The 19,264-nt window shown below is 38.2% G+C and overlaps 1 protein-coding gene across 2 annotated transcripts in view; it reads left to right on the forward strand.

The window, feature by feature from the left end:
- Window positions 1–19,264, forward strand: part of LOC126169079 (tubulin polyglutamylase TTLL5) — a 246,848-nt gene that overhangs the window by 124,172 nt on the left and 103,412 nt on the right. For both annotated transcript variants that reach the window (XM_049920612.1, XM_049920613.1), the window contains exons 4-6: window positions 10,520–10,626; window positions 15,852–16,065; window positions 16,263–16,519. In XM_049920612.1, coding sequence (XP_049776569.1) covers window positions 10,520–10,626; window positions 15,852–16,065; window positions 16,263–16,519 — 578 coding nt within the window. The remainder of the gene's footprint in view (window positions 1–10,519; window positions 10,627–15,851; window positions 16,066–16,262; window positions 16,520–19,264) is intronic.

Here is a 19,264-nt window from a genome sequence, read left to right on the forward strand (position 1 = left end):
TAAACTTTAATCTTTTATCAATTAAATGCAGTGTTCACTGTGATATCCATGGAGTTCTACTGTGCCTAGTCATTTAACTATTTGATCATCTGCTGCCTTCACTATTTCATCTCTCAAAGCTTCCCATTTGTCTTCTGCTACCTTGTACTGTATACCTTTCCCCTGAATTATTCATAGTTTACAGAACTTTCAAGCAGTAAAATACAGAAGTTAAAATTGGTAAAAGTGATAAACATATAGCAAAATGAAAGCTCATTAAGCCACTGTAGCTGTATTAATTGAAGTCCTTGTAGATTTGCACTACCAGTTTCGTAATTTTTGTAGTTAAAGCTTCTGGTACATCTCTGCATAAAAATTACTAATACTGTTACAATAGTGAATAAGTAATCACGTAGTTGGAATAAAATACTTATGGGTTGAATACTTAAAAAAAAAAACTAGACCAATCTGCATGTTGTTAAACATAAAGTGGTTGCATTATGACCATCTGTTATTGGTATGAACATATATTGGGTATTGGCGTATTGTGGACTTAGATTTCTGTTACATGTAGTTATTACTGTGTGTGTGTGTGTGTGTGTGTGTGTGTGTGTGTTACTGACAAACATCTGGCTTATTCACCCGAAAATCAGTTAAACTGACCTTGAAACCAACCATTAAATATCAAATGTGCCAATATCCTGTCCAGACTAGAGCATCATTGTTTTAACTAGTAAATGTTTCATCCGGATCACAAGTGTAGCCCCATAATAAAACTAGGCTGTTAGTTTTACAGTGTCTGCATATTGACATTATGGGCCAGCCATAACAAACACTTTCATTAATGAGGTAGGTGTAACTGCCTCTCAGCACAACACTGGAAATCACTAAGTTCAGTTTTGTATACATGTGCTGGTTCACACATCAATCCTGATCCATATCTCAGTTAACATTGCCTTTTAGAGTTACCATATTACAATAAAAGTTTTGTTATAGGGCCATTCACATGATCCAGATGAAACACTTCCTAGTGAAAACAGCGATGCTCTTGTTGGCATAGGATATCAGCACATTCAATATTCAACACTTGGTTTTAAGGTTACTTCAGCTAATTTTTGGGTGACTAAGCCAATGTTTTTTATCTTAATGAGTCATCTTTATCACTTTGTACAGATTCCTGCCAGTACACAACACCCCCCCCCCCCCCCCCCCCACACACACACACATTCATTTTCGTAATAATTGAGGATATTGCAGGTCGGCTTCAACTGTTACATCTTTTCAGCTGTAAACTACAATAACTGCATGTAACGGCACTCTTAAGTCCACAACACACCAATATATGTTCATATCAATGATGGCTCATAATGCAACCACTTTATGTTAAATATTAAGCAGATTAGTGCTCCGGTTAATCCATGTCCACTTTTTTAAATTAGTCAAATCATAAATATTTTATTCTGACTATGGATTACTTATTTGCTGCTGTAATAGTATTGGTAATTTTTGTACAGAGAAGCACCAGAAGAGGCAACCAAAAAATGTTGCAAAACCATTAGTGTGAGTCTACAAGGACTTCAATAAATATAGCTATAGTGAATTAATGAGCTTTCATTCAGCTGTATGTCTATCACATTTACCTATTATAACATCTGGAGTTCACTGCTTGAAAGTTCTGTAACCTACATAAAAGTATTTTAGTTGTGGTTGTCCATGGTGTAAAATTACGTGCAACTAATTTGCCTAACAGGTTGGAAAGGAATTTTATAAATTTTTAAATCAATAAATTATGGTCAGTGTAGACACCTGCCCCTAAATGTCTTGCAGTTTTAAATTTTGTTCAGAAATCTTTTTTACCATTACACGATCCATCTGAAACCTTAAAGTGTCTCCAGGTCTCTTCCATGTCTACAGCCTTCTTTCATCATTCCTAAACAAAGTGTCAGGAAAAATTCCACCAGGCAGATTTCTCTTTCATTCCTTTGAACAGCCCATATTTTGCTACTAGTTTTTCTTCTCTTCCTCTTTTTATTACCAAATTCAATGCCTCCATCACAATTATGTCTTCTGCCTTAACTATCTCAATTTTTTTTTAATCGTACAGTCTTTCAACCTCATCTGCAGTGCTAGTTGACACACAAACTTGTACTACTGTGGTGGTGTTGGCTTTGTGTTCCATGTTTGTTACAGTAAAGCTTGCCATCGTACTTCACTAATCCCGGCTGTATCCAACGTCAACATATCCATTTCCCTTCTTAAATTTTTTTAACTACCTCCTGGGTAAGGGATATAACATTCTGTGCTCCATTCCATAGAATGATATTAGAAATGGCTCAGTTTTATCAATAACACAAGTGTACTAATGTTTACTGTATGACTGCATGTACAAAACATTTGTATGCCTATACGAGTACTGATCTGCCCATTTCAATTACTGTATAATGTGTTCCAGTTAAAGGATAGTATCATCTTTATGACCCCCAACCCCCCAAAAAACACTCTCTCTCTCTCTCTCTCTCTCTCTCTCTCTCTCTCTCTCTCTCTCTCTCACACACACACACACACACACACACACACACACACACACACACACACAGCAGTATCATAAAAAGTTTTTACTATCAGTGTATGAACTGTGGTATCTAAGTCCAGCTGTTGTTTGTGAGCCTTCTTAGCAATAAAGGCATTTAAGAAGCTCTGTAGACATTTAATACATCTATAATTTTTTATTAGAATAATAATGGAATGCTGGAAATTCATTATTGGTATAGCGGTGTATGAGTTAGGTAGCGTGAGGCACATATACAGGGTGAAGCGAAATTCGCACACTTGGGCTTCGCAGAGTGGCTCCTCACATGCCAGCGATTAAAAAAAAAAAAAAAAAAAAGGTCTCTCACAAAATTTGGTCTGGCGAGTACATCTGGCAGAAAAATGACTTTAAAGAGTGGAAATCTGGCAACACTGCAACCACATGTATGGTAACTACCTTTGTAAGCACATGTTAGACGTGCTGTACAGTAGGTGCAGTGGATATAGTTTTGGGTTAGTATGCAAGAGGTCGTGGGTTCGATCCTGGGTTGGGGCAAACTTTTTTGTTTTTGCTGATTTCATTCCGACATTTCATACTGTAATATACACCGTTTCTTAGGTCACATGTATCCCAGATTTACAACATTTTTTAATGCTGAATGTAACAAATACGTTGTTGGACAAATAAGAAACACAGTCGAAACAAATGACCTGTCATAGGACAGAATAACAACGAAAACCATATCAATTTTGAGATGCTAAACATGATAGCATAGTACAATAAGAAAATATCTACTTGTCATTTATACTACATTTAATATGAATGCTCAGATGTTGCACATTAGCAACCAGTGGCAATAATAATGTTCATATTAATGACTGCATGACGTTCACAACACAGTATGTTGTCCACAGAACAACAGATGCTCAAAGCGACCTCCCTGCACGTCCAAACATTGCACAACCTGCCAGATCATACAGCTCTGGACCTTTCGCTGGAAAGCTGCGTCCACAGTAACAAGAGCAGCATGAACATGTGCTACCAATTCTTCCACATTTGTCAGCAGAGCAGAGTACACGTGCTCCTTCAGGTGTCCCCACAGGAAGAAATCCATGGGATTTAGGTCTGGTGAACAGTGGCCATAGAACTGAACCTACATGTCCGAACCATTTCCCTGGATATATTCTGTCCAAAAACAGTTGTACATTAATTCCAGTGTGTGGAGGTTAACAATCATGTTGGAACCATATCCTCTGGCGAACATGCAGTGGAACGTCTTCCAGGGCACCAGGCGGATAGTTTGAGAGGAATGCATGATACCTTCATGCAGTTGACTGATCAGCAACATGCAGGGGCCAAACACCCGTCACCCAGTTTTCCAGCCCAGACGTTGATACCAAAGTGAACTTGATATCCACAGTGGCAGGTGACATGCAGGTTAATCTCACACTAATGGTGGGCATTGTGCATATCAAAGACAGCCTCATGAGCGAATGCTGCTTTACCTGACCATATTACGGTTTTCATGAAGTTGGCTTGTTGGCTTGTTGTTGTTGTTGTTGTTGTTTTTTTTTTGTTGGAATCATTCACAGAATTGCATCCACTGATGGCAATCTGCAGGATGCAGGTGTTATGTGAAAACGTAGTGATAGGGATGCAGCCTATGCTTGTGCAGCTTGTTAATGACTGTGGGTTGTGAGACACGCAGCTGCCTTGCTATTCTGCGTGCACTTCACTGAGGTTCTTGGTGCGACCTCCAGAATAGCTTTCCTCAGTAGCTGAAGTACAGTGAGTCCATGGACGACCTCTGTCATGTGATGGTGCAAGGAGAGAACCTGACTCCTGAAGGCAAAGCTCCAGACGACAAAACACATTTTTATCTGGATGGCGTCGAGGAGTATATCCAGCAGCATATTCACAAGTGGCAATGCCAGCCCAGTTATCAGATGCACCAAGGACCAGAAGCATATCCACTTACTTATCGTTTGTGTATGCCATACATCTGGCACACTGGTTTAGAACTTTACAATGAGAAAATTCAATACACGTATGCGTGTACATTGGAGTCTGTCGTTGGCACTTTAATCTGCTCACAACTAGTCCCTTGTCTGGTGGACAGTGCATACAGTATAAATACACTGTCAGTCCTGCGCACTGTTCCACCTAATGCGCATTACCCCTCTGATAGATATTGTTCTGCACGATTCACCCCGACACCGCTAATTGTGGAATATTCAGTTTCTAATTATACTGCTTCCCTAATGCTAATAGACATCATGATGATGATGATGATGACCATGATGATGATGATGATGATGACCATGATGATGATGACCATGATGATGATGACCATGATGATGATGACCATGATGATGATGACCATGATGATGATGACCATGATGATGATGACCATGATGATGATGACCATGATGATGATGACCATGATGATGATGACCATGATGATGATGATCATGATGATGATGATGATACTAAACAGTGTGCAGTTACCAGACTCAATGTTGAAAGGCATAGTTAGTGGCACCATGGTGATAACACATACAAATAGTAACAGAGATTGGACGTTATTCGCAAAAAAACGTTCTAGTCCTACTGGTAACATAAGGACCTAACGAAATGTAATGGACCTGAACGAGGCAAGAGTAATAGTTGGTACTAATCTATGGGCCCATTGGAGGGGGTATAAAGAAAACGGGTTTCGCATCTAGTAGATGAAGTGATGCGAATAAGTTCACACCCACGACATGGAAATGGCTTCTTTCAAAGCTGACCAATCTTCCAGTTCTAAGATTGTAGTACGAAAGTGCAAATGTTTTCTAGAGTACTCACTGCAATCACTGTTGATGATTAAGATGCCAGATACCTTACCACCTGGAATACATTTACCAAATAAAAAACATATGCCTTAACCCAGGATTGAACCATCAACCTCCTGCATACTGACCCAAAATGCTATCCACTTCACCAACTGTACAGCACGAATAGTATGTGCTGGCGGAGGTAGTTACCATACATGTGGTTACAATGTTGCCAGATTACCGCTCTTTAACGCCCTTTTTCTGCCAGATGTACTCACCGGAGGAAATTTTGTGACAGCCATTTTTTTATCGCTGGCATGTGAGGAGTCGTGCTGTGAAGCCAGAGTGTGCAAATTTCACTTCACCCTGTATATACCTATATAGGTTTCACTGGTAGGAAGAGTATTATACAGACTCGTATATAGATTTCTCTGGTAGGGGAACTATTCATGTCTACAGGTTGGAGTAGCCAAGTGTTCAGCAACAAAGCTGAATAGTTGAAAAAATGAGATAGAGGCTTTGAACTTATTTCATAAATTAGAATAACATGTTTGGAAAATAGAAACATTCCAGAGGAGAGTCTGTTGCAAGGAAAGAAATAAATCTACATCAGTAATGAGTGAGGAAATTTGAAAATAGAAAAAGAGGTAGAATTTATTAACAAATTACGAACAGAGTAGGAAAATTTTCAGGTACAATTTAGTGTTGTAATTAGTGAAAAATAAGAGCAATGAGAAACTTTATGCTGACACATAAAAGAAATAGAAAATACAGGGTGAGCTCAGAGTCTTGCCCTGATTATAACAATTTATTACAGAATAACCATTTGACATAATAATTTACGTTTGATGCCATTTCATAGGTTGGTGTTACTAGTTTTTTTTATTAAGACCACTTACATGTGCTCCCTTGGTAGCCCGGAGAATGTTGATGCGGTATTCCAGTTCCTGCCAGGTGTTTCGTAACGTGTTCTGTCACAGTACCCACAGCAGATTGTATCCTAGCCTTCAATTCATAGACGTCAGCAATGGAGTCTCTGTCCTTGATATAGCACCAGAAAAAAAAAAGTCAAGGGGCGTAATGTCTGGAGAGTGGGGTGGCCAGGGTGTTGGACTGTTCCTTCCAATCCACCGATCCAGAAATGTTTCATCCAGAAAATCGCTCACTATCAAACCCCAGTGGGGGGTGCTCCATCTTGCTGTAAAAGTATCCATGGTTGATATTCTTGTAACTGTAGGGCAATGATCTGTTGCAAAACATCTAAGTAAATGTTAGCAGTAATGGACTTTTCCGCAAAGAAAATGTTCCAAAAACCTTGTTATGCTTGAGGCTGCACCAAAAATTCACTTTTTTGCTGTCTCGCTGTAACTGTACAGTAGCATGTGGAGACTCTGAACCCCCAATAAGGACATTATGCGTATATACCATCCCAATGATGTGAAATGTGGATTCATTGGTAAAGCATATGCAATTTAAGTAATTGTTAGCACCATCGATCCTGTTGAGAATCTCAGTTGCAAATTCAGCACATCTCAGCAAATCATTTGGTTGCAAGGCCTGCATGATTTGCACTTTGTCAGCATGCAACCTAAGGCTTTCATCAAGAATCTTCACCACACTTGCCTGCAGTATTTTAAGTTCATGTGATGCTTGATGAGTTGATTTAAACAGACTCTGTTGAAATGATTGCTGATCAGTCAACAGTTGCATCACTCACATGAGGCCTGCCACTTTGAGGACGATCATCAACGCTGCCTGTTTCGTTAAACTTTGCATACCTTCGCTTTATGGATTTAATATCAGGAGGGCTGCATCCATAAGAAGCTCAAAATTTATGCTGAACACTGATGAGTGATTTCATTTTGTGAAACCAAAGCACACATTGCACTTTCTCCTGCTTAGACACCATTTTGCGAGCAACTAACATGACCTAACAGACCTAATGTCCTCAATTATTTGTTGGATACCTTTGTCTCATTATTCTTACACAGTACCTTCTAGTACAATGCAAGTTATTCCCTAAAGTCTTAACACATGTCCTATCATATTGTACCTTTTTCTTGATGTTTTCCATAATTTCTATCCTCACCAATTGCGCAGAGAACTCCCTTTATTTCTTATCACGCCACTTAATTTTCAGCACCCTTAAGTAGCACATCATCTCAGACTTAGTCTGTCTTCTTGAAATCCTAAACAGTCCGTGATCCACTTCCATGCAATGTTGTGCTCCAAATGTACACTTTCAGAAATTTCTTCCTCAAATCAAGCAAAAATTTTCTGTCCAGGAATGCCCTCTTTGCCCATGCTTGTCTGCTTTTTATGTTGTGTTTACTTCGTCTACTTCGCAGTCCCCAATTTTGGTGTTAATTTTATTGCTAGTCACATTTCCAGTATCCTTGTCAGTTTCATCTTTATTTGGTTTTTCTCTCGGTCCATATTCTGTGCCCTTCTCAACTGTTCAGTAAATGTACTCATTCTTCTGCACCTCCACTGATGATAGCAGTATCATCAACAAATCTTATCATTGATATTTTTCCACCTCATATTGTATTCTGTGTAGTCAGTCATTTGCATACTTAGTGGTCTAGTTTGGCAAAGCAGAATCGGCAGGTGACTGTGGCCCTAAAGTAAGAACCATTTCTGCATTTGCTTGAAGTAATTCAGAGAAACAAGAAAACCTAAGCTGGGATGGCTGATAGGGTATTAGAACCTGTAGAGTACAAGGTCAATCTACTAAAACCAGCACAGCCTAGCTTGGTATATCCCTAGTGTACAATGCTGTTTTGTTTGTACAAGGTCTGTTCAAAAAATTCTGGAACTTTGTCCACAAAATTTTTCAACACTTACCCCTTAACGTAACTGTGCTTGGTCTCCTTTGAAATACTCTCCTCCCCAATTGATACACCACTCCCAATGTGGTATCCACTTCTGGAAATAGTCTCAGTACACCTCTCCCTATATGCAAATTTTCTTTTATCTCGTCTGTCGTTGCAAATCTTCATCCTTTCAATGGGTTTTTCAACTTTGGAAATAAAAAGTACACAGGAGCCAGGTATGGAGAGTATGGAGGATAATTCAGCACAGTTATTTCATTCTTTGTGCAGTAGTCATGCACCAGCAGGGAATGAATGTGCGGGTGTGTTATTGTGATGCAAGAGCCATGAATTGTCTCACCTCATTTCAGACCATTTCATTCACATTTTCTTGCGGGCAGCATAACATGTCCCGATAGTACCATCGATTTGCAGTTTGTCCTTGTGGCACAAATTCATGAGTAACTAATCCTTCAAAGTCAAAGAAAACTATCAGCATGGCTTTGAAAGTTGACCTGACCTGACGAACTTTTTTTGGTCTTGGAGGACTTTCCACACTCATTGTGAAGACTGAACCTTGGTCTTAACATCATAACTGTAGACCCACATCTCATCAGAGTTATGATTCTCTCGAGGAACATGGTGTTCTCATTTGTGCGATCCAAAAGCTCGTCACAGATTTGTGAGGTGAAGGTCTCTCTGGTCTTGACTCATGAGTCATGGAACTAACTTGGTTGCAACACAATACATTCCAAGATGCTGTGTCAGGATTTCAGGACATAATCCAACTGAAATGTTAGATTCCTCTGCAGTCTGTCGGACAGTTAGTCTTTGATTGGCACGCACAATTTCGTGGATGTTCCTGACATGGGTGTTTGATGATAGACGTTGAAGGGTATACTGAATGAGGGTCATCATTAACTTCTGTCTGGCCATTTTTAAACCATGTGAACCATTCATAACACGGAATATGGCTGAAGCACTCATCACCATAGGCTTCCTGCATCATTTGGTGTGTCTCTATAAAGGTCTTCTTGAGTTTCGCACAAAATTTAATGCAGACGTGTTGATCCTCTAATTCTGCCATCTCGAAATTCGCTAACTGTCAGACACAACATTCTACTCAATACAGCACTGAACAATAACAAACAGACATACAACAATGAAACTTCTGACAGTTACATGTTAAACACGTGTGTGCTGGGATGCCAACAGCATTTTGCTCCAACACACCATTTGTGTGAAATCATGGATGTTCGGGAATTTTTGGAGCAGACATCATACATTATTGCAAAGAAGTAATGTGCTAACTTGTTAATGTTTTTTAACAACCATCACTTCACATGCTATAAACTGACATAAGCGCCACGATGATGTCTGGTCTGCATTTTGTGTGCTGCAGCTTCTCTGTTTCCCTCCCTGGTGAACTGAGTCAGTATCTTTCCGTAGTGTGTGTGAGGTTGAATTCAGAAAGATAATAGGGTGTTACCATTGTCTCTTGCAGAGCATTTGTTTATAATTTATCAGAGGAAAGAAAGAAAAGGAGCATTATAGCTGATTTAAAAGTTTGTGAAATGCCAGAGGTGTTATATTGTTGTCTACTCGTTGCTCATATAACACAAAGTAACCTTTCACTATGCAGAATGTATTACTAAACGGGTACCTTGTAAGTGCCGTTTTAAATCTGTTTTAATAATCTCTTTAAGCTCCTTAGACAGTTTATTGTATAATTATGTTCCTTGAATTTTATGTTAATTCTTTCTTGTCAAATCAAACGATGGAAAATCAAGGATGGAATAATGACAATGTTATGAAAGGGTTAGATTGCTACTCATCAACTCAGAGATGCTGAGTTGCAGATAAGCACAAAAAAATAATAATTGCAGACAAGTAAGATTTTGATGAACACATGAACACTGTCTCTGGCATTATTTGAGTGTCTTTTTGTTGTGCCTATCTGCGACTCGTTATCTCCACTTTATGGTGAATAGCAGTCTAACCTTCTCATAATACTTATGTAAGTTTAGTGTATATTTTGTATTGTGGCTATGAACACAGCTGTTTTTTTTCTCTCCTTCAATAATTAGCATTGTTCTGTCTTTTATGTAAACATGTGATCAGTAAGTGCAGTGACAATTTGTAGCTAAGTTTTGAGCATATCTTTACAGAGCCTGTGTTCTACTTTTAAGTATTATACTCATGGAAATTTTTGTAGTTTGAAAAGTGTGATGAAACCTTAGAGATTTCATCATCTGCAAAATTTTGTGAAAACAGGAGAACCCAGAGTTTGGCTTCTGAATGTACTTAACACATTAAATGAGTGTGAATTAGTTGCGTTTATAAGAAAGATGAGTTTATTTCATTTTTCAAATAATTTACAGGTTCACAACAGTATTCCAGATTTCAATTTATTATGGACAGGTGTGCATCCAAAACCACATGTTCTGAAAGATTTGACAGCGTATCAACGAGTTAATCATTTTCCAAGGTAAAAGTGCATTTTCATGAGTATCTGTTGATGAACATAGAAAATTTTGTATATTTGCTTCTTAACTTTTGTAAGGTTACCTGTAGTCAAGTCTCTTACATTTCACATCTTTACAGTATTTAATTCTGTGATTAATCTATAATGTAAATGGATAGATAAAAAAACCTTCTCACCAAGAGGCGGAAGAAGAACACGTATGGAAAGATATTGAAATTTGCAGGCTTTTGGAGCCAGTGGCTGCTCCTCCTGGCAGAAGGGTTGAATGGGAAGGAAGAGGGGTGAAGGATAAGGACTTGGGAGGAGGTCTAGGAAATGTGGAAAAGTCACCCAGAACCATGGGTCAGGAGAAACCTATCTGATTAGATGAGATGAGGAGGGAAGACTGATTGTTGGGGACTGCAATGGACAACATTTGAAAACATGAACGCTCAGAGGTGGAAGATAGAGTAATATGCAAGACAGAGATTAGTGAGAAAAACATCACACATGAGTTAGAGCAGAAAGCTAAGTGCATTGTATGTGGTGAAGATGGGGAATGGGGAAAAATAGACAGGTCAGAAAATGAGATACAGGATACGAACAGGGTGTGAAGAAAGTAATAGTTAACAAATAATTAAGGCCAGTTTGGTGGCGAGAACTGAGGACGTGTTGTAATGCCAGTTTTCATTTGTGGAGTTAGGAGAAGCTGGTGTCTGCGGGAAGAATCCAGATGACACCTGTGGTGAAACAGGCACTGAGGTCATGACTGCCATATTGTAGAGCATGTTCTGCAACAGGATACTTTGTGTTGCCAGTATACACCCTCTGCCTGTGCCCATTCACCCTTTGATAACTGGGTAGTAGTGTTACCAATGTGAAAGACCAAACAGTGTTTGCATAAAAGCTGGTACATGACATATGTTGTTTCACAGATAGCTCTCCATTTGATAATATATGTTTTATCAGTTATAGAGTTGGTACAGGTGGTGATAGGAGGGTGTAGGGCAAGACTTACAGTGGGGATAGTCATGGAGGCAGGAGCTACAGAGTGCAGAAGCAGCAGAAGGTCTGACAAGGATATTGTGGAGATTGGGAGGGTGGCAATAGGCAATTCTAGATGTGGTGGGCAAAATGTTGGAGTCTGCATCTGAATAAATATGTTTGCCTCAAATGCAAACTCTATATGAGAGTGAATGTTTGAGATGAAAAGGATGTCAGCTGTCAAAGTGTTGGTGTTGTTGATTGTTAGTAGTTTATATGTGAACAGAACTGTGTAGCTGATCCTGAAGTGTTTCAAGGTGGCTTGGGCTGTGTGGTGGTTTGTTATAATTCACCTCATACACAAAACGTGTAAATAAGTTGCCACCTGAACACAGTGAATGTTGCTTACTGAATATTCGGTTGCCATTAAATATTATTAATAAGGTTCCAGCTCATACTTTGCCTCCTTAAAGGCTGCAGATAAAACTGCTGAAAGTTAACTTATCATTCTCATTCAATCCACCACATAAGTAAGAAGTGATATTCAATACACCTTCTTATATTATCTTCAAAATTACAACTCAGTACATAATAAGTTAGGACAGGTACCAGCTCGTATACTGCCTTTGTACTGTGTACATAACAGATTTGATTTGGAGCTTGATAATTAACAATTACAATACATTTATTATTGTTGAAAGTTCACATCCTTGTGTTTCATGGCGCTCTTATTTCCGCACCGTTGGCTCCATGGAACTCCTATCTCTGCCTTAGCAGGCAGGTTCATCTGACTGCTACTCACTTCCATACAGTCACTGCTCTGGTATGAGCATCTATGATTTAAAACACCTCCCAACAGTGGGGTGTTCTCCATTTATCAACTACTGTCTCAGCATCTTTTCTCTGACAAATGTGTTTAAGGACATGTTAACTCTCATTCAAGGAATACAATGAATCACTACAACCCTAATTGAAGATGAGATTAACATTAAGGAAAGTGCATGGGTTTCAGGATAGGACCATGTGAAATTTAATTAGTGAGTGAACTCTCCTCATTTCCTACACCTCACCAGTCTTTTCCCTTCATCATTATTCCTTCCTCTTCAGCCCTTCTGCCAGAAGGAGCCACTGGTTTCAAAAGTGTGCAAATTTCAGTATCTTTATATGTGCATTCTCCTGCAAGTGCTTGGTAAGTGGACTTTGTTTTTACCTGTTGCATTACATTGCATTTTCAAATATTGATTATTTTCAGTGTTTAACACATTGACTGCCACGTGAGTTAAGTAGAACTAACAGGAAGTGGTTTCTTCGGGCCACCTGAAGTAAATACAACTCGCAGACATTTTTCCGTTTAAAGCTCCGTGGTGCAGTTGTAACTCACAGAAGCATGCTGTGACTCTGTGTTATAGTAGGTTATGGCCCCAGTAACAAATCATGTTTGTGGCCTACGGTTTTAAAGAGCTCAAGAGTAGTTATTGACATTTGAATTCATGAATTACATATAACTCACATGGCTCAGTTATATTGGACTTTTCTTATTATTATTATTTATTTACTATTTAATTTGACCTATTACTTACACTGTAGATTTCAAATCACATACATTATTCAACTCTAATTGCAACAACAATGAAACTGAAAAATTTGGGTCATTCCACTTTGTTTCTCAAACACCTGTATGCACATGAGTCACAATTCTTACATTTCCATGCAGTTTGTTTGCATTTTTTGACAACTTGCTCTCGTCCAAATTCATTCTTCATTTTTTCGTAGCACACTGTACACCTACATCTGGCTTCTCCCATGTTCACGAGTGCACAATCTGCAGGTAACGCGGTGGCTTTGGTAAAATATGTCTCAGGCTCATCGGCATCTACTGTATGGAGTAGTCTGTCACTTCCTCTTTGAATTCTGTGATGAGATCTTCTAGCTGTTGATGTATCGGTAAATCACATGAGCGTTTACCAGTGCTGACCCTGTCAACAATTCAATTGCAAGCTTCCTGTATCATTTCACACCCCACCTTAGACAATGCGAGTATGACTTCATATGGTCAGGAAGATCTGTAAAAGACTTTGACTGATTATAGTCAATTATCATTGCTGGTTTTTTCTTTGTGCCCTTCCTGGTTTGAACTACTTCTTCTTCTTCTTCTTCTTCTCATGCAGGCTTCTTTCCATGGCACAACTGCACATTGAAATCTGTGCAGTAATTTATCAATAAGAGGTTGAATGTTGAATAAGCGGTTTCCCGGTGGGCACTGGTTGTTGTTGGAAAAATGCCACATACGTAAAAGCAGTTCAAATCAATTGCGTGACATAGCATTTTTTACATTGTTGTGATAGAGCATATTTCTTGACCAATAAATTGGAATCCTTGGTTTTACATTTAGTGACGTCAATCACAAAAATCCTAAAAATTGTCCCATTTCAGTTTTGCTGACATCAGTCCACTTTTTCAGTCATGAATTAATAGTTACTGAATGACTTTATACAGCTTGTTTTACATACAAATTAGTTTGTTGAGTCACATATTCTAAAGTTTCATCAGTTACCAAATATTTGAAGAAATTGTATGGTGTCTTGCCTTTGAGAGTTAGTGCGACAGAAGCATTTACACCAGAACTGGAATGAATAAATGCAAAGATTTTCATATTTTTACCCGTAACTGGCCCCCAGACAATCTCATTAGAATTTGTTCTAAGAGTGTCATCCTCATCTTCAGAACTTACTGATGTTACACGTACTTCAACTGAACCTGAATCAACTGCAGTAGTTATAGCACTAACATGGTCAGAGGTGCTTTGTTGCCTGGTTTTTACTGCTGTGAAGTCTGGTTCTTTGACTGAACGTGGACATAAAACTCTTCTTCCTACCTTCACTGGTGTGATTCCATCATCAGAACTTCCAGTTTCACTTCCAGTCTCCTCTGGTAAAAATTCATCTGAGCTATCACCAAATAAAGACAGAATCTTCATCATTTATGTCCATAACTTCATCTAAAAGCTGCTGTGCATGCCTTTGTTAATCTTCATAACTTCTAAGAGACATTTTCTTCTGCCACAGTATCACTTTGTTACAGAGAAAACAACACTGAATAGAGACTGTAGCAACAATGCAGGAAAGCAATAATGGAACTTACACAAATCATGCTGTGGAAAGAAAAACTGACAGGAGTACAAACTTAAAATTATTAGCAATGTAGCAAATGTAACTCTCACAAAAAATTGAAAAAGGGTACTAAAATGCCAAATTTTCACTTTATTTGCACTTAACAAGTTTACTTGGAGCAAACTAAGGCAGGATATTGAAAAAAAAGTAAATGGCCCCGAGGGGTCAGTAACCCAACTATACCATGGCAGTCAATGTGTTAAACTATGATGTTTTTTACAAAATAATCATTTAAAAGTCCTAGAATATATTTCATATAAATAAATATCTCACTGTCTTAGTTGATAAGTACAGTAACAGCATTGAATTAAAATTTTTTAGACATTGCCAGAAAAATTTTAGACATTGTCAGATGATATTGCTAAAATTTTATGTTTTTTAAAAAAAGCCAAGGGCATATCCAGCAAGGACAGCTGAACCCACATCCTGTCTCCCCAGACTAACGAATGTATCAGTTAAATATCAGGTTGAAGAATGTCAGAAAATGTGATGGATATTGACTAGCGTTAAGTGTACCAAGAGCCCTTTGTCATGAAAACTCAAAACTATACCATCATTCATCACAAAATGAGCTCGACCCTCCCCTTCTGCCCCTTCCCTTCCCCCCACTCATGTCAGAATCCTTGTACACTCTTGAAATAATTATCTGTTGTTCATTTTGGATATTAACTGCTGATTGAATACTGCAACACAACAGTGTCAAAGCACAATATTTAGTGTGCAAATGCCAAGTGGCAACACCCAGTGAGCAACACATTCTGCAGGAACACTATTAAATTAGTATATCCAGTGAGCTGCTGAGTCTGTAGTTACCAAGTAGAGGACATATACCATCATTTTTATTATGTCATCTGTAGTGAGTGTTATTAGCAAGACCCAAACATTCGAACTCATGTTACTGAATAGGGAGAGGCAGTCAGATGTGTGTGTGTGTGTGTGTGTGTGTGTGTGTGTGTGTGTGTGTGTGTGTGTGTGTGTGTGTGTGTGTAGAACATAGTGCACTCAGTAACTGTAAACATTTTAAATACTTTTAAACACTTCCTTGAAAGCACACACACATTCTAAATGAATGAGAGCGAATTTTCTCTCTTATAGGTCTTTTGAACTGACACGTAAGGATCGGTTGTGCAAGAATGTAGAGAAGATGCAGATGCTGAAGGGGGCAAAACATTTTGATTTTATCCCACAGACCTTTGTGATGCCAGCAGAATATCGCGAGTTATGTTCAAGTCACCACCGAAACAAAGGTCCATGGATAGTAAAGCCAGTTGCCTCATCACGTGGCCGTGGTATCTACATTGTTAATAGTGTGAGCATTACTCTCTCGACACATCATGTATATTTCTTGTTGAGTAACATTAACAAGTGCTAACATCTGAACAGCTGAGTCTATATTTCAAACACTAGATATTGAAGACAATGCCTCTATTTACTTTAGCCTTATTCAAGTCAAAGAAATTAACCCTCTTACTAATGCAATTCCTGAAATGAATCTTCTGATTTCAGCCAGAACAGGTGCCTTTAGAAGAAACGGTAGTTGTTGCAAAATACATTGACAATCCTTTGCTGGTTGATGGACACAAATGTGATTTGCGACTCTATGTTGTTGTTACATCGTATGATCCCTTACTTGTCTATTTATATGAAGAGGGTCTGGTACGCTTTGCTACTGTGAAATATGACTCAGGTGGCAAACACCTATGGAATCCATGCATGCACCTCTGCAACTACAGTATCAACAAATATCACTCTGATTATGTTAAGTAAGTGCTACTTCTAATCATCTAATATTTACCATACCTAAGTATGTCTGTTTTTGTGCTGCTAGTTCTGAAAGTGTGCTAGTGTTACATTTATATGCCTAAATGACTGATCCAGTTAGTAAGAAGAGTGGCTTTCAAATGTAATTTGTTTGAGGGCTTGAGAACAGGTCAGTGATAGAAAAAATTGTCAATTCCAAAATACTGGAAATGTTCCTGAGTGACAGATGATAAGGAATAAATTTTTATCTCAGCATTAGTCAGTGTCACATGTGTAAATTTTTCATACAGTATCGTAGATTTAATTGAAGAAACTATTTTTTAATCATAGAAATTCTTGAGTTGCCTCTCAACATGTTAAATGCTGGATTAATTTTGTTCAGTTTTCGTCACAAAACTAATATGCCCTGTTTGTTCCTTTTTGCTCCACACTGTTTATGTATGTTGGAATTTCTGTAGTACAGTTTTGAACTCATTATTTTCCAGTTTGCTATTGTGCTTTCCAAGTTTTCTTTTGCATTATAATCTATCTCTTACTTGTTACCTGAGACCATGTTTGTATCAAAAATTTTATTAGCTGTCTGTGTAAGATGGCGAATAAAGTTCAAATGACATTGTGCTGGGACCAATAGGTATTTCATTTATGAGGTCCCTTTACATTAGTTGCATTGCAGTAGCTGGTCATATGAAGCCTATTGGACAAAATTTTCCTCCAAGGGATCAGAACATTGTCACTGTCTCCTGTCTGAAGACCGTTTTAATGTAGCTCACCACATTACTTTATCCTGCATGAGCATCTCCATCTGTGCGTAACTGCTGCAGTCTACATTCGTTTGAATCTGCTTACTGTATTCATCCTAGGTCTTCTACAATTTTTTACCCCCAACACTTACCCTATTACTAAACTGACAATTGATTCATGCTTCAGGATGTATCTATCAACTGATGATATTTTAGTAATTTGGAGCCATAAAACTGTTTTTTCCCCAATTTGATTCAGCAGCTCTTCATTACTTATTCTCTCTGTTGTTCTTATCTTCAGCTTTCTTCTGTAGTGTCACATTTCAATGGGTTGTATTCTCTTGTCTAAAATGCTCGTTGACCACATTTCACTTCCATACAAGGCTGTACTCCATATACCTTTAGAAGAGACTTCCTAACACTTAAATTGATATTAGATATTAACAAATTCCTCGTTTTTCAGAAATGCTTGTCTTGCTACTGCAAGTTTGCTTTGTATATCGTGTCTCCTCAGCGATCTTCAGTATTGTATCTGGCCAAATAGCAAAATGTATCTACTATATTACTTTTAGTGGGTCACTCTGCAGCTCGTGGTCTAGTGGTTAGCATTACTGCCTCGAGATTGTGGGATTTTAATCTTGATTCCTTGTCATATCAGGGAATTTCTTTGCTCAGAGATTGGGTGTTTGTGTTCTCATCATTTCATCTGGTATTCATTGACACAGAAGTTGCCGAAGTGGCATCAAATTGAAAGATGTTAAGTACACTGTCAAACAACTCCATACAGGGTCTCCTGACCAATAATGCCATGTGATCATTTCATTTCTTTTAGTGCAGCATTTATTAATATAATTCCCTCAGTGTTGCATCATTTAATTTAAATACATTCCTTTTGTGTACTGTTGGTTTACTTTTGTTGATATTCCTCTTTATAACCTGTAGTGAAGACACTATCCATTCTGTTAACCTGCTCTTCAAAGTCCTTTGCCAAATTTGACAGAATTACAATGTCATTGGCAAGCCTCAAAGCTTACATTTCTTCTCCCTGAACTTTGGGGTAATTCCCTTTCCGAAGTTCTTGGTTTCTTTTACTGCTTGCTCAATGCACCATCTGAATAACATCAGTAACAGGCTACAACCCTTTTTCACTTCCTTCCCAACAACAGTGTGTCCTTCATGAATAACTGTTTAAGAACACCAGGCTAGTTTCTGTACAAGTTCTAGATAACTAGTAGCTCTAGTATTTTATTCATCCTCAGCAACTGCAGTTGTATATATTGAAGTAATCAGCAACCAGTTGCATTAAAAGAAAAAAAATATTATCCGGTTCTATGAACCACATGACCACAGCATTTTGCTGTATGCATCTTACTGTTGACACTCAAAAATAATGTGACCGGTATAACTTTCTGAAAAAGGGCACAAAGTGCCTGAAAGTGATTAACAAATTAAATTTCTTTTATGCAACTGATGGCTTATTATTTTGATATATAACCTTTTGCTCCCTGTAATTTATCACCTTCAAAATTTCAAATTATATGTTCCAGCCAACACAATCAAAAGCATTTTTCAAAGTCTGCAAGTGCTGTAAATGTGTCTTTGGCTTTCTTTACCCTATCTCCTAAAGTAAGTCATAGGACCAATATTGCCATGTGTGTTGTTACATTTCCTTGCAGCCAAAACTAATCTTCCCTGAAGTTGGCTTTTTCAAAGTGTTCCTTCCATCTGTAAATAATTCATGATGGTATTTTACATGTGTGATGTACTAAACTGATGGTTCAGCGATACACCGATCCTCAACTGCTTTATTGAGAATTGGTATTATTACATTTTTGTTTAAGTCTGAGGCAGTTTTGCCTGTTTCGTATATCTTGCAGACTAGGTAAACAGTATTTCCACAAATCCGAATAATTCTGAAGGAAGGTCGTATACTCCAGGGGCTTTCTTTCGGATTACATCTCTCTCAAATTCTTGTTGCAGTATTGTATCTCCCATCTCATCTACTAC

Source organism: Schistocerca cancellata, chromosome 1, assembly GCF_023864275.1.
Source record: "Schistocerca cancellata isolate TAMUIC-IGC-003103 chromosome 1, iqSchCanc2.1, whole genome shotgun sequence".
Taxonomy (NCBI): domain Eukaryota; kingdom Metazoa; phylum Arthropoda; class Insecta; order Orthoptera; family Acrididae; genus Schistocerca; species Schistocerca cancellata.